At 47.4% G+C, this 27,334-nt stretch overlaps 2 protein-coding genes across 4 annotated transcripts in view; both read left to right on the top strand.

Annotated features, from left to right (window-relative positions):
• The first annotated feature begins 5,921 nt into the window (after positions 1-5,921).
• Positions 5,922-16,197, top strand: ssbp1 (single-stranded DNA binding protein 1). 2 transcript variants are annotated; one of them, XM_056276992.1, is made up of 7 exons: positions 5,922-5,979; positions 6,697-6,859; positions 7,082-7,151; positions 10,709-10,852; positions 12,441-12,528; positions 13,569-13,657; positions 14,908-16,197. In XM_056276992.1, the coding sequence occupies exons 2-7, from the start codon at positions 6,836-6,838 to the stop codon at positions 14,949-14,951; spliced, it is 459 nt and encodes a 152-aa protein (XP_056132967.1). In that variant the 5' UTR covers positions 5,922-5,979; positions 6,697-6,835; the 3' UTR covers positions 14,952-16,197. The 2 variants fall into 2 exon arrangements, with proteins under 2 accessions (XP_056132967.1, XP_056132968.1); XM_056276993.1 differs by having other exon boundaries at positions 5,934-5,979; positions 6,790-6,859.
• A 1,576-nt stretch (positions 16,198-17,773) lies between these two features.
• creb3l2 (cAMP responsive element binding protein 3-like 2) overlaps positions 17,774-27,334 on the top strand; it is a 51,973-nt gene continuing 42,412 nt past the window's right edge. Inside the window, exon 1 of one of the 2 annotated variants that reach the window (XM_056277229.1) lies at positions 17,774-18,144. In XM_056277229.1, coding sequence (XP_056133204.1) covers positions 18,052-18,144 — 93 coding nt within the window. In that variant the 5' untranslated portion in view covers positions 17,774-18,051. Of the gene's footprint in view, positions 18,145-22,027; positions 22,559-27,334 lie in introns of those variants that run through there. The other variant, XM_056277228.1, reaches the window with a different exon arrangement.

Raw genomic sequence — 27,334 nt, 5'->3', positions numbered from 1 at the left:
TTACTGACGGATCAAAATGATCATGTGAACAGGCGTATACGTCCCAAAATTTCAAATTCATTTAGTGAATGGAATTACAGATAAATTATTATACAGCTGAGATGATGGCAGTGATTGTTAGCCTTCAGTGGGTGGAGGGAGTGAGGCCAGACAGGGTGGTGTTGTGTACTGACTCTGCAGTAATACTTTACGTATACAGACTATGAGGTCATCCAGGGAAGATCTCGTGTTTGAAAATGTTCAATGTGTGTTTAGAATTCAAAGATTGGGAATAGATGTAGAGTTTTGTTTGGAGGCTATGTGGGAGTAAAGGGCAATGGATTTGCAGATAGGATGGCTAAAAGATCATTAAGTATGAGGGTGTAGAGCCGAAGGAACGGAGAAGACCGTAGGTTCACACTTTAGCCGTGTAGGCAACTTTCTTTAATCCACGGTAAATCAGAGAGACAACCAAACCACAGCTCGACTGAGCGGAGGTGGCAAGAATCCCCAGAAAACTGGCTGGACAACCATAACTTAACCCTGCGTTAACCTGCCAGGGCAACCATGACTTAACCCTTAGTTCCTGGGTTGAATTCTGTCCCCAATACGTGTCCACCACATGAGTCCCCCCAGAATTCGCCCTAGTAATCGAAGTCAGGCAGGCGCGGGGGGACGACAGGCCGTCCGCGGCGGCTCCGGATAACAGGGGCCGGAGTGTCTCCGGGAGGCATTGACGCGGGCCTGTGGAGGTCGGCCTGAGGAGCAGAAGAGGCAGCCCGGGCCTCCACGGGGGGAGGAGGCGGAGCCGGGGGACGACCGCGACGAGGAGGTTGGGCTAACTCCAACGGCTGCGTCAAGTCCAGGTGTGCGGGTTTAACTCGGTCCACTGAAACATGCTCGGCCGTTCCCCCAAAATCCACCACCAGGTGCTTAGTTCCCCGTTCCAGGACGCGGAAGGGGCCGTCATAAGGGGGTTGCAGAGGGGGGCGGTGTGCGTCGTGACGGATGAACACATAGTCCGCTGACTGCAGATCTGGGGGCACCTGGGACACCGGCGCGCCGTGTTGGGCGGTAGGGACGGGTGTGAAAGCTCTGACCCCGTCCAGCAAGGAGGCTCGTTGGTCCACAGCTGACCAGGGACGCGTTGCATTGGGCATGAAATCGCCTGGGACTCGCAGCGGCGTGCCGTACACCAGCTCCGCAGAGGAGGCTTGTAGGTCTTCCTTCGGGGCGGTCCGCAGGCCCAGCATGACCCATGGGAGCTTGTCGACCCAGTTGCAGTCCTTGAGAGTAGCCCGAAGCGCAGCCTTCATGGACCGGTGGAAGCGCTCACATAGGCCGTTCGCCTGAGGGTGGTAGGCGGTAGTGCGATGAAGCTTGACGCCCAGAGCCTCACCCACAGCATTCCATAGCTCTGAGGTAAACTGTGGCCCGCGGTCAGATGAAAGGTCGGAAGGCGTACCGAAACGTGAGACCCACGACCCAATAAAAGCCCGGGCCACATCAGCAGACGTCGTGGATGCCAGGGGAACAGCTTCAGGCCAGCGCGTAGTCCTGTCCACCACAGTGAAGAGGTAGGTGAACCCCTGGGAGGGGGGTAGGGGACCAACCAGGTCGACGTGGACATGGTCAAATCGTCTCTCCGGCACTGCGAAGCGTTCCAGGGGCGCCTTAATGTGGCGGTGTATCTTAGCCCGCTGACAGGCAACACACGAGTCGGCCCACGCTTTCACGTCTCTCTTAAGTCCCTCCCACACAAACTTAGCAGAGGTCAGGCGCACGGATGGCTTACCGCCTGGATGAGAGAGGCCGTGCACAGCTTCAAATACGGGGCGTCTCCAGCTGTGCGGGACGATGGGCCTGGGCTGTCCTGTGGAGACGTCACACAGGAGGGTGACACCTGTGTCGCTGAAAGGAACGTCCTGCAGGCGGAGCCCCGTGTCGGAGGCCCGGAGACGGAGGATGCTCGGGTCCGTGGCCTGGTCAGCGGCCATCTGTGCATAGTCAAGGCCTAGGTGGACCGCTCCAATCACTGCCCTAGAGAGGCAGTCAGCTACCTGGTTAGACTTACCAGCGACGTGCTGGATGTCGGTAGTGAATTCCGAAATGTAGGAGAGTTGTCGCTGCTGGCGAGCGGACCATGGCTCGGCCATCTTGGACATGGCAAACGTGAGAGGCTTGTGGTCCACGTACGCAGTAAACTCGCGGCCCTCTAGCAGGAAACGGAAATGCCGGACGGCGAGCCAGAGACCGAGGAGTTCCCTGTCAAAAGTACTATACTTGCGCTCTCGGGGTGTAAGCTGGCGACTGAAAAAGGCCAAAGGCTGCCAAGCCCCCCCCACCCACTGTTCGTGAACCGCACCAACAGCATAGTCCGATGCATCCGTGGTTATGGAAATAGGCACTGTAGGTGAAGGATGCGCTAGCAGGGTAGCCTGGGAGAGCGCAGCTTTAGTCTCGGTGAACGCACGGTCCCGCTCTGCTGTCCAGTCGACCGCCTGGTTGGGGGACATGCCTTTCAGCGCCTCGTACAGTGGCCGGATGATAAAGGCGGCTCGGGGAATGAAGCGGTGGTAGAATGTCACCATCCCGATGAACTCCCTGAGCGCACGAGCTGTTTGGGGGCGCGGAAAGGCCGCCACCGCTTCCACCTTTGAGGGCAGGGGGACTGCCCCGTCCCCAGTGATGCGGTGCCCGAGGAAATCAATGGCTGTCAGCCCGAACCGGCACTTCGCCGGGTTGACGATCAGCCCATGCTGGCTGAGGCGTGTGAAGAGGGCATGAAGATGGGACAGGTGTTCTTCCTCGGAGGCGCTGGCGATGAGTATGTCGTCCAAATAGACAAAGATGAAAGGAAGGCCACGGAGCACTGAATCCATCAGCCGCTGAAAGGACCGGGCCGCGTTTTTGAGTCCAAATGGCATTCGTAGGAATTCAAATAGGCCAAATGGGGTAGTCACCGCTGTCTTGGGGATGTCTGAGGGGTGCACGGGAACTTGATGATAACCACGGACCAGGTCGACTTTTGAGAAGACGCATTTGCCAGACAGGTTTGCAGAAAAGTCCTGGATATGCGGGACAGGATAGCGGTCGGGCGTGGTGGCGTCATTTAGTCGGCGGTAGTCCCCGCATGGGCGCCAACCTCCATCAGGCTTAGCGACGATGTGGAGTGGGGACGCCCACGGGCTGTCAGAGCGGCGGATGATCCCCATGCGTTCCAGGTGCTCAAACTCAGACTTGGCAATGGCGAGTTTGGCGGGGTCGAGACGCCTGGCTCTGGCGTAGACCGGGGGCCCCTTCGTAGCAATGTGATGCTCCACCCCATGCTTAGCGGTAGGTGCAGAGAAGGTAGGCTGGGTGAGGTCAGGGAACTCAGCGAGGAGGCGGTTGAACTTGTCTGCCTCTGAGAGAGAGTTGGCTAGACCTGCATAGGCCGCTTCCCTCCGCGTACATGCGAAGGAGGAGAAGGTTAAGGCATCGACCAGACGGCTGTTCTGAATGTCCACTAGCAAACCGTAAGCGCACAAAAAATCAGCTCCGAGGAGGGGAAGCGTTACATTGGCCATGACGAACTCCCACGTGAAACGTTGTCCACCAAAACACAGTTCTACAGACCGCACGCCGTAGGTGTGGATAGGGCTGCCGTCAGCCGTCGCCAACTGGGGGCCCCGCTCCCCGCCCATGATGTCGACGTCAGTAGCAGGGAGCACGCTTCTCTGTGCGCCCGTGTCACAAAGAAATCGCCGACCGGAGATGGTGTCGAGGATGAAGAGTAGCCTGCTCGTATCGCCAACACTCATGGCCACTACTGAGTGTTGGCCCTCTCGTTTCCCGTCGGCCTGTAGTTGCAGGGGGAACGGCACCGTTTAGCTTTCGCACCAAATCGAGCGTGGTACATACAGAGTCCAGAGGGCTTGTAGCGGTCTGACGCTGTGGCGCCACCGTCGGGCCACGCCCGCGATGTCGGCGGGGGGCCAGTGAAGGTAGGAGCCAGCACCCCGGCATGGGAGGAACGTTGTGTAGCGACGAAGAATCGGTCAGCCTCCTTTGCCAGCTCACGGGGATCAGTGATGGTGGAGTTAGCGAGCGCAGTCTGGACGTGGGGCGGCATGTTGCGCAGAAACAGCTCCATAAACAGGAAACATGGCTTTTCTTGACCCAGTAGGTTTAACATCCTGCTCATTAGCTCCGATGGTTTGCCATCTCCCAAGCCCTGAATTGCGAAGAGGCGACGTGCTCTCTCCGTTGTTGACAGTTCAAAAGTTTCAAGGAGGAGATGTTTAAGTGCGGCGTATTTACCATCGGCCGGTGGGTTGGTTATGAAACCGCTTATCCTGGAAGCCGTAGCGCACCCCAGCGCTGCCACTACGTAGTAGTACCTGGTCTCGTCTGCTGTTATGTCTCTGAGCGCGAACTGTGCCTCAGCCTGCGCGAACCATGTAGCCGCGGAAGACTCCCAAAACTCCGGCAGTTTCATTGCAACGGCGTTCGTAGCCATAATGTGTGTGGTTTCAGAAAACTTATCCGAAAACCGACGTCGGGGTCACCAGTGTAGAGCCGAAGGAACGGAGAAGACCGTAGGTTCACACTTTAGCCGTGTAGGCAACTTTCTTTAATCCACGGTAAATCAGAGAGACAACCAAACCACAGCTCGACTGAGCGGAGGTGGCAAGAATCCCCAGAAAACTGGCTGGACAACCATAACTTAACCCTGCGTTAACCTGCCAGGGCAACCATGACTTAACCCTTAGTTCCTGGGTTGAATTCTGTCCCCAATACGTGTCCACCACAAGGGTATAATTGGAAAAGGGGAAGGTAAAGCATTAATCAAAAAGAAAATATGGGAACTTTAGCAGAAAAAGGGGAATGAGGACACTATGGGCAGAGCATACTAGAAAATACAAAAGACAATTAGAGCACGGTTTCTTAAAGGGAGAAGTAGAAGAGAGGAGGTAGTTTTAACCAGGATAAGGTTTGATCACACTGGTTTAAATAAGAGTCTATTTCTATTGGGAAAAGTAAATTTGCAAGGGAATGAATGAAAATGCGGAACACAGAATAATGCACTGTGACTAATATAATGAAGGAAGGGTGAGGTTGCAAAAAGGGTGAGAGGGGCCGGACGAGGGTGGGATTTTGGAAGGGATATTGGGAACAAATGGAGATAAGGTAAGATAAGAGAGGGGTTATACATTTTTTAATAGATACTGGATTGGTTAATAGAATATAGTTTGTTTGTTTGTTTTGACTCATGTAAACGAGAGCCTTTTCTACATATTCCGGTACGTTAGGGGGCGATATGCACTATTGCAATCCGCCAAAATACGCAACGAAGAAGAAGAACGAGCGCAACCAAACCAAAGTTCCTCAATCAGTGTGGGCAGGGTAGGAGGGAACGGCTAGGCTACCACCCCCCCTCTCTCTGTTGTACAAATCACATGTACGTTATATTATGAACAACACAAACTGTTTATGCCAGGGGTGCATACACAAAACAAAAGAAGAAGTCAAAAGAAAGAAAGAAAGAAAAAATAATACACTTTCCTTCAAAAATAAATTTTTGTCAGTCTATAATAAATTTATCCAAAACACATTTAGTTCTAATTGCCTTCTTGTTTTTATGTCCTCTTATCGTAGTGCCATAATGGTGCAGTTCTTGACGAAAATGTCCAAAATTTGGTTTGGGGTCCGTCCATCTCTTCTTTGTGAATGTGGAATTTTCTCAATAATAAAATCAACTGTGTAAAGAAAACAATATCTTTTTTCCCATCTCATTATGTTCAAGACAAATAAAAATGTTTTTATCCTGAAAGCGGGTTGTCTGTCCGGTTTCCCGTGTTGCACTATAACTCCACTGCCAAACGGAACCTGCGATTCAGTACTTGTGAATTTTCGACTCAAATCGAAGACGGACCGGAAGCAGCGTGAGTTTTCGAAAGTGAAGACGGACCGGAAGCGGCGTGAGTTTCCGAAGTCGAATCACTATTCCCGAAACAAGTAAGTATCACCAAATCTCGTCGTCTTCTTTCATACTACATGGCCGTCATCTAGCGCGACTCGACGCGCCCATCCGATGACCGTACCGTTTATTCCGCAGACTAAAGCTCGGGGAGAAAACAGTTTATTTCAGAGTTCTCTGGAGAATGGCGGGAATCTCCGGCAACCTCATTGCCATTGCGTCCCTTAACAAGGCTTCGATGACATTGTCTGAACTCGGTCACATACGTCGGTGGCGGTTATGGGCGATATAGTGTTGGGTTTGAAATCGCCAGGACTGATTGTAATCCTGGCTAGGAAGTGCGTCTTGGTGGCCTTAGATGTTGCGTCATTCACAAGGACTTTTTGCATCTGTGTGATAGATTAGTGATCGGGCAACAGATGCTCAGTGTAAGGACCGAAGTTGCATAAAAACTATCCGATAAAGTGTATTAATGCTCCTGTCGTTGCCCTTGACCGAGGCATGGCAAGACGAACTGGGGTTGGTCCCCGGATGCTGCATGGCGGCTGCCCACTGCTCCTAGCTACGCAGCTAGGATGCGTTAAATGTAATGGAGGATCCGTAAAGTATATCAAAAGGAAAAAAATCCATACTGAGAACCAAACTCAAGAGCTAAGTCGGAATAGCCTGCCTGTGCCTGGAAGCAACTTTGTCCAGTTGCTTGTAGTGCACGTTTCACTGTGGACGCCAATTTTCTGGATTTGTGTTGTTTTTAGACGCAGCACTTCAGTTGGTTTCTCCTGAAGATACTACCACTTTCCACCCTTACTCGTTGTCTCATTCAAAACCCTCGACTACTGCATCTGTAGGTTGGCCTACTGCTTGGCTCAGACCTACCTGCCCCGCATAGACAAGATGTTGAGAACTGTTTCAGCACAGGTTAGTGGTATTATTAATAACATTTTACATTTTTTATGGCTTCATTTAATTTGTGTGTGTGTGTTTAATGAATATTCACAAATGACATTCCACACTGCATTTGATTATGGTGAGTGTGACTGAGTTCTCTGAGAAGACAATTTGGAAACAAAGTGTCGCAATTATGTGCTCTAGCTAAATATATGAAGTACAGCCTTCTTCTTTGTTTTTTTCCCCTCAAAGATTTTGAGACAGATGGTCAGGCACAGGAGCACAAGCACAAGCACAGAACCCAACCTCGTCCTTGAGAGATGTAAGTTAAGGGCCCAAACTTTGATATATTTGATCATATGAAGTTGAGGTATATTTACACACAAATGGAGGAGTTTGAGTTCTAGATTGACTATAAGCATTTTGTGTTTTTCAACCAATCATAATTGAAAATATGGGCTTGTTTTATTGCGATTTTTAACAGCCATTACTGATGTGAAAAAAAAACCTTTACAGCACCAGAAACTCATATTTAAAATGGTAAATGGACTCGATTTATACAGCGTTTTTCTGGTCTACCAACCACTCAAAGCGCTTTACCATGTATGCCTCACATTCACCCGTTCACACACACATTCACACACTGATGGCGGAGGCTGCCATGCAAGGTGCCAACCTGCTCATCAGGAGCAATTAAGGGTTCAGTGTCTTGCTCAAGGACACTTTGACATGCTCTCCGCAGGAGCTGGGGATCGAACCAGCAACCTTCCGATCACTAGATGACCCGCTCTAGTTCCTGAGCCATGCCGCTCCTGTTTTTATTTGGTTGTTGTTTAGTGTTCGTCCTTGTATTAAGAGACCTGTCAGTCCATTTTTGAGTGATGGCTGGTCCCAATACTATGTTTTTATTTTGGTAGCGCTGGGAACTTTTGGTTTGCATTTCAGCAATCAGGAACATTTATTTGTCGTTTCATTTCATGTAGGCAAGTACATGACAGGGGTTTTCCTGGCTCAAATTAAGGCGGAGGTGGTACCATCCTGATCACGCACACAAACGTGCATGTGTACCGTGCCTTCAACTGGCTCAAGCAGACACCTTTTCTTTTACAAGCAACGTATTATCACGTTAAAGCATATTTTATTTTTTTTAAAAATAAAGGTGCCCTGTTCAACATTAAATTAAATACAACATAAATGCTAATGTGTTAATTTACACAATTAACAGCAAAGTTGTTTAAAATTAAATCAAATATAACATAAGCTATTGTTTTAATTTAAAGTTCACATGGGCCCTCTTGCAGTGTAGTTGAACATAAATATAAAATAAAGAATTTGCTTTAATTTACACTTTCCACAACTGGAAACTTCTGGAAAATTGCAGCTCTTTTTTCCTCTTTGGCAGTTTTGGCAGCGTCTTTCCAGGTGCACTGTGCTGATTACGATACAGCGCCACCACATCGGCGACGGCGTAAATGCCGCAATTGCAGTTAAAAATGACATCCACCGAGTGCAGCGCTCGTTAGAAAAGTGTTTTTCATTAAGACCCCCGTTGAGAGCTGCAGGCGGTACGAGATTTGACGGAGGCGGCCGCCTCGTAATTCTCTATGCAGGGAAAACCCTACATGAAAGGAAATGTATCATTTCCCCCAGCCCACAGCAGTGCAACACAAAGACAAAAAAGTTTGAATTAAGGATTGTACCTTTAATGTGTGTGAGCATACGTGTATGTATGGCTGTGCATATAACTGAAGAAATTTAACTTTAAATTAGGTTGTTGTATGACCAATAGGTTTTTCAGAAGAATTTCCATGAGCGTTTATTGCCTTTTTACAATATCTGTGAAAATAAGACTCAGCTCCTCATATTTGATCCAAGACAAGAATAAACAATTTGTAAAAGATGAAGGGACGTAGAGTTATGAAAGACCTGGGCATTGATAACATAATGTGTTATTTGTTGCTTCATTTCCAATGATGTCATATGTCCAGACTGGATAGGATGAATGGCCTGCAGTGTTTCCCATCCATCCATCCATTATCTGACCTGCTTATCCTGCTCTCAGGCTCGTGGGGATGCTGGAGCCTATCCCAGCAGTCATTGGGCGGCAGGCGGAGAACACCATGGACAGGCCGCCAGGCCATCACACAGGGCCCACACACACACACACACACACACACATTAATACCTAGGGACAATTTAGTACGGCTGATTCACCTGACCTACATGTCTTTGGACTGTGGGAGGAAACCGGAGCAACCGGAGGAAACCCACGCAGAAACGGGGAGAGCATGCAAACTCCACACAGAGGACAACCTGGGACAACCCCCAAGGTTGGACTACCCCGGGGCTCGAACCCAGGACCGTCTTGCTGTGAGGCAACTGCACTAAGCAGTGTTTCCCACAGTTCTGAAATATGCTTGTTTGGTAGCTGGCGGAAAGGGCCGGCATTACCTGCTGGCACAAAAATGGTCTACATGTGACAGGCAAAAATAATGTTTCACCTTTTAACACAATATTTTGATTTATTGTATTTTTCTATTAATTTCACATAATGCATTTTACAGATTCAACCCCCCAACCCTTCCCTTCATCTACCCACATGGGAAGAGCAAGACAAAGTATTAGAAAATAAGAATAAAGCACTTTAGCGTGTACAAAGATGGCAGTTTGTCACAGCATATGGTCTTTGTAGGTTTTTCAAAGCACTCAACACCTGTGCATATGCCTCCGGAGCTGGTCCATTTATTGATATTCACAGACATGCGGCCAGGTGCTTCCCTTTCCTTCTCTTTCTCAGGTCAGTTTTGACCTGAAAAACAGACTTTAAATTAACTATACAGAAATTAGATGCAAAATATATGTAGTGCTGAAAGATGAGCTTCACGTGCCCTGCTGAGTAAATGCATGAAAAATTAGCAGTCAAACCTTACCTGAAGCTAGTCTGTCTCTTTTGCCATAGCCCAAAGAGAAAATAAATTATCTTTCTTATATTTAGCCAGGGCGGCACAGTGGCACAGTGGTTAGCACGGTCACCTCACAGCAAGGTCTGGGTTCGAGCCCCGGGGTAGTCCAACCTTGGGGGTTGTCCCGGGTCGTCGTCTGTGTGGAGTTTGCATGTTCTCCCCGTGTCTGTGGGTTTCCTCCGGATGCTCCGGTTTCCTTCCATAGTCCGAAGACATGTAGGTCAGCTGAATCGGCCCGTACTAAATTGTCCCCAGGTGCGAATGTATGTTTGTGTGTGTGTGTGTGTGTGTGTGTGTGTGTGTGTGTGTGTGTGTGTCGGCCCTGTGACGGCCTGGCAGCCTGACCAGGATGTCTCCTGCCTGCCACCCAGTGACTGCTGGGATAGGCTCCAGCATCCCTGTGACCCTGAGAGCAAGATAAGCGGTTTGGATCATGGATGGATGGATTACTTTGCTGCATGTTGCGCAATGTTCAAGTTACGTTTGCTCAATTCTCTACCGAGTCTTGTAGCTACCAATGCGGCATAGTTGCTGCTTTTTTCATAGAATGCAAAGCTACTACCAAAGTTGGAGAACAATTACACCATAAGGAGAAAAGGGGTTGTTTTATGTGGTCCGTGCCAGTAAATATCCTCCATGTCTTCTAACATAATACCAGAGAACTTCTCTCTCAAGATTGTCCGTTGACCCTTCTCACAGTAGTAGAGCAATTGAGGATGATGTCGTTCTCTTGGACGGGTAAAAAAATGCTAAAATGATTCATCAGACAGATAAAAAAAATGATAAAATGGTTCACCAAATATACTTTGGCAGCCATTAATGTACCTAAGCGGCCCGCCCAAGTAAAGTCTGTGTGTGGGGAAACACTGGCATGCATATGAAGATGACAGGTGTGTGTTTGTCTTTCTCTTTTCAGCGGTAAACCGTGTACAGTTGTTAGGCCGTGTGGGTCAGGACCCGGTAATGAGACAAGTGGAAGGTCGTAACCCCGTTACCATCTTCTCTGTAGCGACCAATGAGATATGGCGCTCCGGGGAAGGAGGAGAGGCAAATACCCCAGGTAAGTCTGAGCAAACTTGCTATAAGAGTGCTCCTTGTTTCAACCATGACATTAATAAACGCATGGACTTTGACAATTTGTTCTGGACTAAACTTTTAACCAATTTGGCTGAATGGAATCCCAGTTTTGAATTAAATTGTCCTCATCATGCACTTTATATCAACAAGTTCCTCCAAATGTTCATTCCAGTTCATGTGGACAGCAAGATCCATCATCATAACTACTACTACTACTACTGCTGCTACTTTCGGCTGTTCCCGTTAGGGGTCGCCACAGCAGCTCTTCCGTTTCCATCTCTTCCTGTCTTCTGCATCTTCTTCTGTCACACCAGCCACCTGCATGTCCTCCCTCACCACATCCATAAACCTCCTCTTTGGCCTTCCTCTTTTCCTCTTCCCTGGCAGCTCCATATTCAGCATCCTTCTCCCAACATACCCAGCATCTCTCCTCCACACATGTGCAAACCATCTCAATCTTGGCTCTCTTCGTTTGTCTCCAAACTGTCCAACTTCAGTTGTCCCTCTAATATACTCGTTCCTAATCCCGTATCCTTCTTCATCACTCCCAATGAAAATCTTAGCATCTTCAACTCTGCCACCTCTAGCTCCACCTCCTGTCTTTTCATCAGTGCCACTGTCTCCAAACCATATATATAACATAGCTGGTCTCACTACCATCTTGTAAACCTTCCCTCTAACTCTTGCTGATACCCTTCTGTCACAAATCACTCCTGACACTCTTCTCCACCCACTCCACCCTGCCTGCACTCTCTTCTTCACCTCTCTTCCACATTCCCCGTTACTTTGGACAGTTGACCCCAAGTATTTAAACTCATCCACCTTCGTCACCTCTACTCCTTGCATCTTCACCATTCTCCTGTCCTCCCTCTCATTCACGCATATGTATTCCATCTTGCTGCTACTGTCTTTCATTCCTCTTCTCTCCAGTGCATACCTCCACCTCTCTAAGCTCCCTCACCCCTGCACACTACTCTCACTACAAATCACAGTGTCATCCGCAAACATAGTCCACGGAGACTCCTGCCTGATCTCGTCCATCAACCTGTCCATCACCATTGCAAACAAGAAAGGGCTCAGAGCCGATCCTTGATGTAATCCCACCTCCACCATGAACCCATCTGTCATTCCAACCACACACCTCACCACTGTCACACTTCCCTCATACATATCCTGCTGCCACTCCTACATATTCATCCATCCATCATCATAACTAGCTAGCCCTAATTATCAGCACAATAGTTAATAATTTGGAATCAACTGCGTGTTAACAGTTGAAATTGTTGTGAAAACACCTGTTCTTTAGTCACTGCATGATCCCAAGCATACTTACACATCTCAGATGTGAATTCACAGTGTTCTGTGTGCTTATGCTCCTGAAAAGTTTGTTTCCCTCAAATACACGAAGGATGTTCTCCACAGGGATTTACGCTCCAGTATGACATTTGTCTTTGACTGTTTGCTGAAGACTGAAATGGCGCTGGAGGGAGATTTAGTTTGTTAAATTTAATTAAATTGCCTGTTATTTGCTGTTGAGCTCAAACGGAATTGTCTGTATGTTTCCTTTCCAGGGGATGTTAGTCAGAAAACAACATGGCACCGTGTGTCAGTGTTCAAACCTGGTTTGAGGGATGTGGCCTACCAGTACGTCAAGAAAGGGTATGGCCAGCGCCACTGACACACCTTTTTGACTCATACACACAATTGAGACATAACTGCGGTTTTTTTTTCTTGTTTGTTTTTTGGAACCCCCCCCCTCCCTTTTTTTTTCTCCCCAATTGCATCTGGCCAATTACGCCACTCTTCCGAGCCGTCCCGATTGCTGCTCCGACCCCTCTGCCAAGCCGGGAAGGGCTGCAGACAATCACATGCCTCCTCCAATACACATGGAGTCGCAAGCCACTTCTTTTCACCTGACAGTGAGGAGTTTCACCAGGGGGATATCATGCGTGGGAGGATCACGCTATTCCCCCCAGTTCCTCCGAACAGACCAGACGAGGCACTAGTGCAGCGACCAGGACACACACCCACATCCGGCTTCCCACCCACAGACACGGCCAATTGTGTCTGTGGGAACGCCCGACCAAGCTGGAGGATTCCGAACACGGGGATTCGAACTGGTGATCCCCGTGTTGGTAGGCAACGGAATAGACCGCCACGCTATCCGGACGCCCCCGAAACATATGCTTTGGGAGGATTTACTGTATTCATTTTGTTTCGAATCCCCCAAAACAACCTCTTACGTGAACTGAAAGTCTTAACGTGTTTTTTAAAGCAATACCTTGTGCATGTTAAGTTTGAACCCGCGTGTTTTCCCCCGTCCTGTAAATGATTACTTGAAAACAGCATACTTTAACGACATATTGAAATTTGCAGCTGACACAGATGCTGTCAAATTGAAGTTCGACCTGACTCTAACCAAGCCTATTAAAGTCCAGTCAGCTCTTGCACATTCATTGCAAGCTCTCTTATCCAAATCATTTGAGTTCCCTCCTGTTGGAATGACACATATGCAACCGTCATAGGCTCAGATCCTACCACAGCTTTCTATCTGCCCCACTCATGGTCTCATGCTTGCTTTCCCTCTGTCTAAATAACTGTCTGAATAAAGAATGACTAGGTGAGTGGTCCGATCTCATATAAAAACAAGTCTTCAACTCTAAACCTCATCTTATCGCTTGTTTTTTTTTTTTTTTCAGGTCCAGAATTCTGGTGGAAGGGAAACTAGACTATGGAGAGTATGTGGACAAGAACCAAGTCAGACGCCAGGCCACAACCATAATCGCAGGTCAGAAAACAAACCATATGCACCGACACCCATCTGCAAAACCCACCAATGTCACTTCCACAGTACTTGGCACAAGGGAGAAAATGCTCTTCCCTTGCATGTGTAACCTGCACGACAGGGGAATGGGCCTATGCTTGCGCAGGGACAGTTTACAGTCTAATGTCTAAGTTCAGTGGAGATTGGTGTAGGTTTTTTTCTAGACCAGATTCTAGTACTCACCCCAAAGACAACACACACACTCGTGGGTATAGTTTACAATAAAAAACCAATTTATTTCAACAGTTCAGAGTAAAGTTATTTCAATAGCAATACTAAATTAGATGTGATATATATATATATATATATATATTTTACTCTATTATCCTTTTTAAAAGTTCTTCCTAATATTCTATTTATTGTCTATATCTATCTATATTCTATTTTATATCCTTCTAATATATTACTTATGCAGCCATATTCTACACTAACAAATTAAAGAAAATAATCCAAAATAAAGTATGAGTGCACTCAAAGAAAATAATAAAGAAAAGAAAAGGGGGAATGATTCAGTCTTCCAATCTGTGCAAGGTGCAATGTCCAGATCCTACCACAATCACAGGGGCAAGTTAATGTAGAGGCGATGATGATGAATCCAAATCCAGGGCGATGATGGGGGCAATCCAAAGGGGGTATCCAAGGGTTCCAAAAGGTGTAGCAAGGGGGGTTGTTCGGGGTACTAAAAAACCAGTCAGGATTCCAGCAGCGGACAAAACACAAGAGAAAAGAGTCTTCCTTCTTCCTTCAACAGGAGATCATCTGTCTTTGGATAAAATCAAGATATCCTACGTAAATGGCTATGATTACATGGAACACAGAAAGCTGTTTACTTTTTAGCTTTGGCTAGCGGCTCACCAAGGAAGCTTCGTGGGAGGGATCTTTTTTGTCGTAGTTCAAATGTCCTGTAGCTCAAATATCCGTAGTTCAACTATCAATAATTCAAGTATCCATAGTCAAAGTTGTCCGTATTTCTAAATATCCGTATTTCTCTTCTCTATTGTTGACGGTTGTTTGTATGGTTTAAACTCTGTAGCTCGTGTGCCTCCTAGAGGCTACTCGTGGAACTTACATATGTCACAGGGTACATGTAATCATGTGGGTTACACATGGAAATAAATAGATGCGACTTTGAATACATCTGAATTTTACTTGCACACTCTGTGTTGGTACCCATCTCATACTGGTTTTGCCTCCCTTTCTCCCTTCTGTTCCAGACAACATTATCTTCCTGAGTGACAACGTCCGAGAAAAGGTCTGAGGGGCTGTTCTTACCGTCTTCACGTCCCAGGCAGGGAGATCACTTCTTTTAATAAACTACTCGCCCAGGTTCATACAAAGGGACTGAGGAGGCAAGCAAGTCGACAGAACTGAATTGTACCCACCTTAAGGGGATGGACTGGTTTGGCATCCCATACTGAAAAATGTCCTCCCGTTATTTCAAATTTTGGTTATGTTGTATCTGTAGGACCATTATCTAGATATGTCCCTTGTTGTGTACTCTCTACAAAGTTCTGTGTATGTAGATAATGTTTGGAAACCAATGAGGCACAGTTGAAAAACGGTTCATAAAAAGCGGTGTTAAAGCGATATGTGGGGAGTTTTTGGAGGCTTTCAGAGTGAATGTTTTTGAATTGAATGAGAAGGCCAGTGGATGAAACTGATGCAAGTAATATGGTGGGCTGTGTGGGACAAATATATAAAGAAGTGCCGCCACACTTCCCATCCATGTTGCCTCACACTGTGGGACACATCATAGCCCTTAGATTGGATGCACAGTACAACATTTTAAAAGATTGTGAGCCTGACAAGTTCTCCCCTGACACTTGTTGAATACGAGCATGAACGTTACATGGTCTCCTTACAGTGAGACTGTCAATAACGGAAACCTTTGTGTAGTATTAGGAAACACAGTTTTGGTCTGCGCTACCTGTGGGTGGAAGGCTGATAAAGTAAACACAGTTGGTCAGACCGTGGCATCAGAGTGCTTTACCCAGCATGCCAGACTAGTGGCCATACACACATCTCTTTATTGAAAGACGCAGCTGTTAAGTGATGAAACTCGTCCAGTCCTTAAATAATGAAACTCGTCCAGTCCCCTTCACCAAAGTGTACCCAGTGTGGTTTTTCATCGTGCAGGTTTTTCTGTTGCTGTCCCAAAGCCTACGACATCATCCTGTTTTTGAATGTTCAGTGCCATCGGGTCTTGCACTACTTGCACTTCCTACAGAAGACCCGGGGTCTATCCAACCCTGTTTGGGAATGGAGCTTGCTCAAATTAGTGAAATGTTCTGACATCCAACATGCCCTAAAACAGAAGCAAATGTTGAGCGACACATATTTCTCCTCAGTCCTGACAAGTGTGTTGTAATTTCCAGATGAAGCTTGTTAAACTGTGCATCAAAGATTGATCCTCAAGTAGTTGTCATGCATGTTTTCTTTCTTTGTTTTTTGATCGGTTATTTTTTTCCTGAATACTCTTGGAAATAAAGCTTTCTTCTATCTAATGGTGGATTACTATTGTGTTCTTACTGCTTTATTGATCACATTTGTGGTTGATGTTTCATTTAAGACAGATTTTGACAACACGTAGAACAATGCCGTGCACATATCATGCAAAGACTTTTTCTCCCCACTATCGTTTGGGATTATTTGTTCATTTGTCTTTCCATTTTACTTTACATGTCTCTCATCAGGGAGGTAACGGATAAATCTGGACTTGTTGACCAACGGCACCCACCAGCCTTTTCTGCAGTAGTGCTGCACATACGTACGTTACGTAGCACATGGAGGAGATTCTGACTAAAGCAGCTGTAATGGGCCCCATGCATGGGTATAGGAAAAGAAAGCCTTACATCGGTACACTGATTTGGTGGAAGATGCTGGGGCCCTCCAGGGGTGTACTGGGAAACAAATTTGGCTGTGGAATTATCTGCAGGGACCAGCCGGGGTTAGGCCAGTATACTAATTACCCATAACTAACTGAGAACTCAGTATAGGCTCACTGTGAGGACACTGGGGAGTAACAGAACACAGAATAGGCTCACTGTGAGAACACTGGGGAGTAACAGAACTCAGAATAGGCTCACTGTGAGGACACTGGGGAGTAACAGAAGTCAGAATAGGCTCACTGTGAGGACACTGGGGAGTAACAGAAGTCAGAATAGGCTCACTGTTAGCCCTTTTCGACCAAAGTAGCTTTGGTTCAGGCACCGGTTCCGTTCAGGATTCTGAGAACCTTGGTGTTGTGTGGCGAGCGGGCCCGCGTTTCGACCAGTTTTTAGCGGAACCGTTGTACGTCATCAACGGGGGACTGTGCGTTGCACACCGGATGTAAACATTAGCTACATCCCACTGAAACGCACTAGCTAGCAATAATATGGCATCATATTATTACGTCGTCCAGCTCCACTTCTGGACAACTCTTTTATCGTCTCGGTAGTCCTTCTGAAGTTTTTTTAACTTGTTGATAATTTGTTCTTGCGTTCGAGTGAACCCATTCTTGGCCATCTCTTCTACTAATTCGCCATACAGCTTACGCTTTGTCGTGCTACTCTCTAGTTTCTGCTGAAACTCGGGAGATGCCCAGATAACAACCAAACACTGAGCTTCCTCAGCTGACCGCTGCGCACCCTCGTTATCTGCTGATTCCGCGATTATCTACCGTTAGGCTGTCTCCTCTCCTCTTCTTCATTATCTACCGTTAGGCTGTCTCCTCTCTTCTTCTCTTCTTCATTATCTACAGTTAGGCTGTCTCCTCTCTTCTTCATTATCTACCAAGCTGTCTCCTCTCTTCTTCTCTTCTTCATTATCTAGAGTTAGGCTGTCTCCTCTCTTCTTCTCTTCTTCATTATCTACCGTTAGGCTGTCTCCTCTCTTCTTCATTATCTACCAAGCTGTCTCCTCTCTTCTTCTCTTCATTATCTAGAGTTAGGCTGTCTCCTCTCTTCTTCCTCTGGAACGTCGCGCGCCCATTGATGTCGTCACGGTTCGCGCTGAAAAACCTATTTTTTGGTGCCGCTAACTTTTCGGGTTTGCAACCAATTTATTTTTGGTCGAAATGCTCTGAACCGTTAAAAAAGGGTTTGCGAACCGACACTGAACCCGTTCCCTGTTGGTGGAAAAGGGCTATGTGAGGACACGGGAATATCAGAACCCAGCATAGGCTCACCGTGAGGACACTGTGGAGTAACAGAACTCAGTATAGGCTCACTGTGAGAACACGGGAATAACAGAACTCAGAATAGGCTCACGGTGAGGACACTGGAGAATAACAGAACTCAGGAAAGGCTCACTCTGAGGACACGGGAATATCAGTATAGTGAAATGATAATGCCACTCAAAGGTCTGGAAACAAAACGATGGCTGAGGATTATCTCATCTATCTAAACAAATCACTGTTTTTTCTGCTGAGGAGGAGGGACTTCCTGTCTGAGACTCTTCTATGCTACACAGTAAGTGCAATTGCCAAATTACATGCAATACCAGAAACAGCCACTGGGTGGCAATAAATTAAACTCTCAGTGGAAAACAGTTCCAACACAGCCAGAGAGGATTGATAACATCCATCTATTATCCAAGCCGCTTATCCTACTCTCAGGGTCGCGGGGAGCGGGCGACAGGTGGGGAGACACCCTGGACAGGCCGCCAGGCAGTCGCTTACAGTTGGGGGGGGAGGGTGATTTGATTAAAGGACAGCTCACTATGCTGTTAATGATAGTCTTTTATTGTTGACATGTGATGGAAAGTACCATTCCAGGGCATATTTCAGTGGGTACAGACTTACACGCCATCAGCATTGCTTGAATAGTAACAAGTAGCCTATCAGTGGGGTCGTTTTGTAACCACAAGTTAGAGCAGTTACAACTGAACATGTACCCTAGCCAACATCCATTTTACCGCTTCAGTCTGCTGCTCTTAAATACCGTTTGTGACCACTAGAGGGTGCTGACGTCCAAACAGTTAAATTGCCGCCGTGGGCTGTGCGTCGCAAAGACCTGACAGGGACATTTAGTAGGACGCGCTCACAGCGAATGTATGGACCCACGGAGGGCAACAAATAATGTTACAGAGGTGAGGACATGCCAAAGCTAGCTAGCTATTTAATTTGCCTAGTTTTACTCGTGACACTTTCAGGATATGACTAATCCCTGGAACATAATCACTACTTGCTGGTCCCCCGCCTTTTTCATTGAACACTGCCTTGCTCCACCTACATGCGCAGCACAGGTGCTCCATGGGTCTGGACGGTTTTGTACTGTACTTGTTTACAGTTGGAAGCCTGGGGCGTCCGGGTAGCGTAGCGGTCTATTCCGTTGCCTAGCAACACAGGGATCACCTGTTCGAATCCCCGTGTTGCCTCCGGCTTGGTCGGGCGTCCCTACAGAAACAATTGGCCGTGTCTGCTGGTGGGAAGCCGATGTGGGTATGTGTGCTGGTCGCTGCACTAGCGCCTCCTCTGGTCGGTCGGGGCGTCTGTTCGGAGGGGGGCTGGGGGAATAGCGTGCTCCTCCCATGCGTGACGTTCCCCTGGCGAAACTCCTCACTGTCAGGTGAAAAGAAGCAGCTGGCGATTCCACGTGTATCGGAGGAGGCATGTGGTAGTCTGCAGCCCTCCCCGGATCGGCAGAGGGGGTGGAGCAGCGACTGGGACGGCTCGGAAGAGTGGGGTAATTGGCCAAGTGCAATCGGGGTGGGTGAAGGGGGGGCTGGGCTGGAACAACTGGAAGCCTGTGCTTGTAATGCCTGCTTCATTTTTTCCACTACTTTTTTCGGCCACTCCTTTACTTTTTGACATTTTCTTGTCCATAGCTTTCCTTGGCCATCTCACTGCTGCGCACTACTTTTGCATTACAGTTACCGCGCATTATCTAACTTGGTTGCGATTGGGCGGCACGGTGGCGCAGTGGTTAGCGCGGTCACCTCACAGCAAGAAGGTCCTGGGTTCGAGCCTTGGGGTAGTCAAACTTGGGGGTCGTCCCGGGTCGTCCTCTGTGTGGAGTTTGCATGTTCTCTCCATGTCTGCGTGGATTTCCTCCGGGGGCTCCGGTTTCCTCCCACAGTCCAAAGACATGTAGGTCAGGTGAATCGGCCGTACTGAATTGCCCCTAGGTATGAATGTGTGTGTGTGTGTGTGTGTGTGTGTGTGTGTGTGTGTGTGTGTGTGTGGGGTGTGGGGGGGCCCTGGGTGATGGCCTGGCGGCCTGTCCAGGGTGTCTCCCCGCCTGCTGCCCAGTGACTGCTGGGATAGGCTCCAGCATCCCTGCGACCCTGAGAGCAGGACAAGCGGTTTGGATAATGGATGGATGGATGGACGGGTTGTGATTGGCCAGTGAGCCTAGTCCCAGAACCCGCATGACATACACGCAGGGCCTGTGTGGATGTTTAGACGGTCTAGGCGGTCCATTGGCCCCACAGATATGGCGCCCCGCCGAGTTCCAGTATGCCCGATGGCCGGCAGCACACCACTGGTGCACTGTAAGGTTTACGTAACACACAGTATTTTAGATTTCAAGGTCCCATTGTTTTCCCTCATCCACATCTCAGGTCTTAGTTCTTTTTAGTGTCTGCTTTTAAGCCCTTTTAAACTGAGGTGTGGAATATTTTTAGGAATATAACGGAGGAGATGTTGATATGTTGTATGGTTGTGTTAGAGAAGAGGAGTTCGTTGGTGGATTTGTGGGGGGGCACTTTTATTGTGATTGGGGAAGGAGGGAGGGTAATGCTGGATTTTGGTTAAACAGTATACTGTGTGTGGTATGTGTGTATTTTTTGTTTGATTTCTGTAGGCTGAAGCCATGCCAAGGCCCACAGATTATCTCACCATGTTCTGTCCTGTGTGGTAATGTTTGATTCTCGTCCTCCTTGATTCTGCAGAGTTTGATGGGTTTGTGAAATGTTTTATTTCCTTATTGATTTGGTATACTTGTGTTGTATTTTGAATGTTTTATTCCCCCCTATAGAATAAAAGAGGGGGCGGGGCTTCTATATTGCCCTGTCTTTAAGCTGTTTTGTGTCATTATGGCAAAAGTTTGAATAAGTCGTCTCTAAACTACGCTTATTTGCTAAATCTGAAGGCATTCAGAGTATTTCCATTGTTTTCCTCCCTGTTGGAAAGACAGCTCGCAGCAGGGTCAAAGGGAGACTTGGATAAATCCCTACTGGTTCTTACTGTTTGTTTTTTTTTAAATAAAACTTTATTTCAAACTGTTAACATTCATTATAACAAAAGCAGACAACAGAATCGGATGAATAATGGATAGAATACAACGATGAGCAGCGTCACACAGAAGACAGGAAGTTCATTTAAAAACATTAAAGACGTGGCAAACATCCATTGCGCTGATAGTTGTTTTTTTGAGAGGAAGAAATCGTTTTCACATATTGTTTTATTTCTTTCATAAATGCAAAGAAATTAGGCTCTTTGTTTGTAAATTTACATTTGTGGATGTGGAATTTGGCAAGAAGCAGAATTGGATTAATCATAATAAATGGGTCGTTATTGTTGCTGAGATTTGTTTGTGTTTCTAGTGTAAATAGGACAAGTTGCGGAGAAGCGGTCCATCTCTTGGCGTTGATTGGCTTCGTCTCTGTGGAGGGCGGTTTGACTTGAGCGAGAGGTAGTCTTGGCCTTAAGTGATTGGTCGCGGGAACTGCGCAGACGCGATGTGATTGGTTGCGCTTCCTTTAAAGGCCGGAGCGGACACGGCCATCTGATTGGCCCACGGCTGCTGCGAGAGCCCGGTAGCCAAGACTCCGACGCAGGGATGATTAATTGATTCGTCAGTCTCATCCGAGCGGGGGGGGGGGGGCTTGGGTCGCAGGGCACTTGTGGATTCGTTCCAATCAGCCGAACCTCAAATCACACAGATGAATTATTGATCTCAGATGAACGCGGGCGGTGTGCGCCGCTGCATGAATAATTTACCCCCCCCCTCATTCTGCCCGTCTCCTCCAGCCAGGTCAGCATCTGGACGTGTCTGTCCGTCTATCCCGGGGTTGCCAACTCCTTGAAATGGAAATAAGGAACAGGGGACAGGGACGGGGGCTGGATGGACGGAGCGGCGCGAGGATTTAGACGGGTGGATAACCAAACCGCTACATTGTAGCGGGGTTCTTCTAGTAACAAATATAATGTGCCTGACACTATACAAACATACACACACATGCATATATATATATAATCTATATAATCTATATAGTTTATAAGTAGTAAAGAACGATTCCTTATTTTAAGGAACGGTTGGCAACCCCAGTCTTATCCTGTCTCACTAACTTTTCCCCGTCTCTCCTCCTCTCCGCCTGTCCCCGCCCCGAAATTCCAAGCCGTCTGAACCAAGGGAGCGCTGCGGGAAGACAGCAAAAACATAAGGGACTGATCAAAACTGTGGAGCCCGGAGCAAGGAGAGGAAACTACACCGCAGCGGAGCTCCGGATTTTTTTGTTCTTTTAGCTTCACACAGAGATTATAATAACACTAAACGCTCAAGTCGGGAGTTTGGGGAGTCCGGCGGCGGGGGGGTTCCATCGCGCCTGCGTCACCGAAGTTGTTGATAACTTTTCGCGTGGCATCTCGCTGAGACGAGGGACACGAAAGTGGCATCGCCTGAAACTTGGGAGCGAAACAAGTCTCGGTTTGTCGTCCTGCCAACCGCATCCGCGGGCGTTACGTTGTTCGGTTTCTTCGTTGCTGCCGATCAACAACAATAATAAGCGAAGCATCGACAAATAGGCCCGAAAAGCCGTGAAAATAATAGTAATAATACGAGGATGGAAATCTTGGACAGTAGTGAATCGTTCCTGCACTGGGACCGGAATCTCAGCGAGCTGTCGGAGGTGGGGGAAAACGACAGCGTCCTCTACGGCACCGTAAGTGACCCGCTACAGTTTGACGCGAGACGGTCTCGGTTGTGGAGCTGCGCCGAGGCCTGGTGGTTCTCTTTGCTGATGATACTCGCGTTTTTCTCTGCACTGCTAATCACCGTTATCTTGCTCTGACGAGGCGCACAGAGGTAACCAGAGGGGGGTGGGGGGGTAGGTAGCGTGTTTACTCTGTGATTTGGGGAGAGGATGAGTCACAGCCCCGTCGTCATGGTTAGTTGCGCTCCCCGCTCTCCACATACTAGCTGAGCCTTGGGGTCCAGGTTGCAGGTATTATTTCACCCTGGCTTGAATTACAAAAAAACACCCAAAAGGGTTTTCCAGAGCAACACGGAAACGACTTAAACCCCGAAAGGATTCGTTATTTCCAGAGCAGGCATTGGCGTTGGTGTGTGAAGGCATAACCAGAATCCATTAAAGGACACTTTCTTTTAAAACTCCTAGTCTTTAAAGTTGTGTTTCCTCTCACTGTATTGAACCTACTCTCAGGATGATCAGCACACCTCATATCTCTGTTATTTAGCTTTGCACCGTGGCCTAAAATAATACATTATAAAACCAAATATCCCTGTTTTGGCTGAATACTTGGATAATGGGATATTTAGGGGATGGCTGTTGGTGGTTTCACCAGATATTTGCACCCACTTTTTCGAGCTGGTCTGGATGTGATGAGCAGGCAAGCGGGTAGACATTCGTTTGGCTCAGCTGAAACAGTCGAATAAGTGGAGGAAAGTACTCTACTGTAATGCAGGAGTCAGGTCAAGTCTATTTATATAGCACATTTAAAACGACCACAGTTGAGCCAAAGGGCTGTACAAGCTTAAAATACAATATAACATAAGTGACACATATAAAAATATATGTAAAGAAGACATAATAAAATAAAGAATATGAAATGTAAACAATAAAACATAAGAGTAAAAGTACATTTGCACAATAAAATCACAGTGTCAAGCTCAACTTGAATTGAATGCCAATGAGAAGAGGTAGGTCTTTAAAAGTCTCGAGGGTAGGTCTTTAAAAGTCTGTAGGGTCTGAGCAGATCTTATGTGTACTGGTAAGCTGTTCCAGAGATCAGGGGCAGCAGCCACTGCAAAGGAAGGCCAGGGAACGACAACATTTTACAGTTACATCACGATAACCAGTATCTAGTGTCATCAAGTTACCGATAGTATAGTAATATATTTTACACAGGTCCAGTGCAAACACAGCTTGGAGAGTATTACTTGAGGTTGTTATACCTGAAAATATAATTAACTGAAAGTATTACTTCTAGTTATACGATAGGACAGGTTTGACATGTGTTGCATTTTATGAAGTTTGCTTTCAAGTCGTCTTGTTAATCTTCACATATTTGTGAAACGGTGTAGTTCTCCTTCTGCCTGTGCACATTTGTGAAACTCTCATTTAAAGTGTTGCCAGGCAGGTGTTGCATGAACCACATTGCGGAACCATGCAAACTGCAAATCGCCCATGTGTGAGTTTCATATTGAACTATATTAGGGCTAACCTATACAAGTTCCCATAAAGGCTGCAGCTTATTCAACAGGCTACACACACACACACACATGTGGTCTCCTTGCAGTAAGAGGCAGCCCCTCTGCTTAAAGATGGACTTGAGTCTCAAGTTATGCAACGTCAAGTACCAATTTGTTCTACCCATATGGCCCTTGGGTCAGAGCTTCGGTTCAAGGGAGGGTGCGTGTGTGTGTGTTGGGGGGGGCATCTGGGGGTGGCAGAACAGAAAATCCAGTTGTCTCACAGGATGGGAATCGGACAGTGTTGCCATGCCGAGCCTGAGCTAGACACACACGCAACATTTTTGGTATTTGCCTCCACCAGGTGACGCACAGACAGGCAATGACTTGTGCTGGTGAAGCACCCGGGGCTGGTGAAATATGAAGAACACATACTGATCACAATCGTCTGAACAAAATTGTAATTGTGTGCGGCTGGAAGTGCTATCGTGGAGTTGTGAGTTTTACGTCTGCTCAGAACTTCTCGGAGGTTTTGTCAGTGCGTTGCCCGGGTGCCGGGTACTGTCCCGACATGTTCTTCAGCACTTTGTGTTTGGCTAGTGAAGAGGACGAAGGCGCAGCAGACGTTAAGTGCTTGCACCATTGTAGGCCAAAGTAGTTGGCTCGTCAACGCCTTGCCCAGGGGTACCTCAATAGCGGCTGCATAATTAAGGGGAGACGAGAGGCATTTGGATGAGCGGCTCGTTGTCTGCACCTTTATATCTGTAGCCGGGAGGTAGCCGCGTGGCTGAGAAAGGCCAGGTTGTGGCACGGATGAAAACAAACTTCTTCTAAATTCTGTAAATCTTCTATATTTAGTAAGGCCTGAATAGGAGAGTTGTTCAAGGTGTGTACCCGCGTGTGCCCATGTACGGGAAGGCTAACAAGACTGTACTGTCTGTATGAGAGGGAGCGAGAGAGAGACGGATGGACGGACGGACGGGGAGAGAGAGCGAGAGAGAGAGAGATGGATGGATGGACGGACGGGGTGAGAGAGAGAGAGGACGGCGGACAGACGGGGAGAGAGAGAGAGAGAGAGAGAGAGAGAGAGAGAGAGAGAGAGAGAGAGAGAGAGAGAGAGAGAGAGAGAGACGGACGGACGGACGGATGGGGTGAGAGAGAGAGAGAGAGAGAAAGAGAGAGAGAGGACGGCGGACAGACGGGGAGAGAGAGAGAGAGAGAGAGAGAGAGAGAGAGAGAGAGAGAGAGAGAGAGAGAGAGAGAGAGAGAGAGAGAGAGAGAGAGAGAGAGAGAGAGAGAGAGAGAGAGAGAGATGAAAGGAGGAGAGAAGGTTAATAGTGTCAGATGGCCTGAGAGCAGAGTGGTCTCTTTGTTTTAATTCCCTGGCTGTACCCCCTCTCCTCATTCCTCTGCGTACACACACACACACACACACACACACACACACACACACACACACACTCCTTCACTTTCTTTCCTTGGGGTTTGTTGACATGGAATTCCACACAACAATGTAAACTGTTCTCAGTTGCAGTGCACTAAGGTTGCTTTGTGTGTGTGTGTGTGTGTGTGTGTGCGCGCGCACGCGCACGTGCACACACGTACTTCTTAACCAATTGCCTGGTTCTCATCAGTAAGAGTTGCATATCCCTCCCATCTCTCCTTTCAGTCTTCCTGGTCAGACTGCCATGCAAGGGCGTACTATCAAGTCTTTCAGGTTTGATGTAAAAACACCACGTTAGTTTTGAAGGTGGAGTAATTTCTTTTCACCACCCGTCTAATTCCACAATGCTCTGAACATGACAGCAGGCTAGGCATATAGATAGATGCATCCTGGTTCAAGTTGTTGGAGATTGTAGTGGTTTCTCTAGCTTACTGGTGGTGTTGGTGAATTGCGGTGGTGTTTGAGAGCTATTGCAGAGATCTGTTTGAAACGGCAGTGCCGCTCCATCGTCTTTTACCCCACTTGCCAAACATAAAACCATCGTTGAACCTGGGTTTCATTGGTATTGCACTGAGATGAAATTCAGATATTGTCGTATCGTGATGCATAATATTTAAGAAATGGAAACGAATGATCCGCTGTGGCGACCCCTAACGGGAGCAGCCGAAAGTAGTAGTAGTAGTGATGCATAATATTTAGGTTTAAATAAGTGATAATAAGGGTGTCTGGGCTCAGCCTTAGAGATAGGGTGGGGAACTTGGAGTAGAGTCGCTGCTCCTTCGTGTCGAAAGGAGCCAGTTGAGGTGGTTCGGGCATCTGATTAGGATGCCTCCTGGGCGCCTTCCTTTGGAGGTTTACCGGGCATGTCCAACTGGGAGGAGGCCCCGGGGTAGACCCAGAACTCACTGGAGGGACTACATGTCCAATATGGTGTGGGAAATACCTTGGGATCCTCCAGGAGGAGCTGGAGGGCATTGGTGGGGAGAGGGACATCTGGAGTGCCCTACTTAGCTTGCTGCCACCGCAACCCGACCCCAGAGAAGCAGCTGAAGATGAACGAATGAATGAATGAATGATAATGAGAAAGTAAAATCTGAACTTGTTCACAAAATGAGGTCTGAAATATTTGAGGGAGTATTATCTGAAAACTAGTTTTGATTCGATGTGATACTTTACATTACCAAACAGTTCAGTGTGATGAACCTCACATGGTGTTTTTGCATAAATAAGAGGATAGTATGATATATTTCAGTGATGCATAACATTTCTCGTGTTTATCTTGAAAAGGACATTTTCCATATTGCCCAGTACGGCTGGAAAGTTCTACCAGACAGTAGCCACTAAAATCAGCAAATCCAAAAAGCCTCCAGAAGGTGGATGGTCACAGAGTATAGCCTTGTCTTAACTACGCCAACAATAGACGGCTTCACAGAGGACTTCTGCGTCACATGGAAGTCTTCAGGGTGTAACATCAAATCAAGAGTCGAGTCCTATTTGGGGAAAGAATTGTGTAGAAGAAACACGTAATATTCATTTACGGTGTAACTGTTTTGACTCTCTGTTCTTTCACAGTGCGGGCATGTCTGGCATTTTCCAAACCCATATAACAATTGTGTTCATCATTTTCACATATTGTATTTGCCTAAATAATTCAAACGAGTTTGGTAATTCGGGAGGGGGGTTGAAATGATCACTTTAACGATGTGGTTGCTTGCGGAATTGAAACAATGCTAATTTATGACCATGGAGATAAGATAGAGAGTGTGGTTGGAATTTGGATAAATTACTCTTGCTTATCATGAGTCGATGAGATGCTTTCCTCTGACGCTTGGAGAATGGCTG

Source organism: Lampris incognitus, chromosome 3, assembly GCF_029633865.1.
Source record: "Lampris incognitus isolate fLamInc1 chromosome 3, fLamInc1.hap2, whole genome shotgun sequence".
Taxonomy (NCBI): Eukaryota; Metazoa; Chordata; class Actinopteri; order Lampriformes; family Lampridae; genus Lampris; species Lampris incognitus.
The sequence above is the reverse complement of the archived record's forward strand: the minus strand, read 5'-3'. Positions and strand labels throughout refer to the sequence as shown.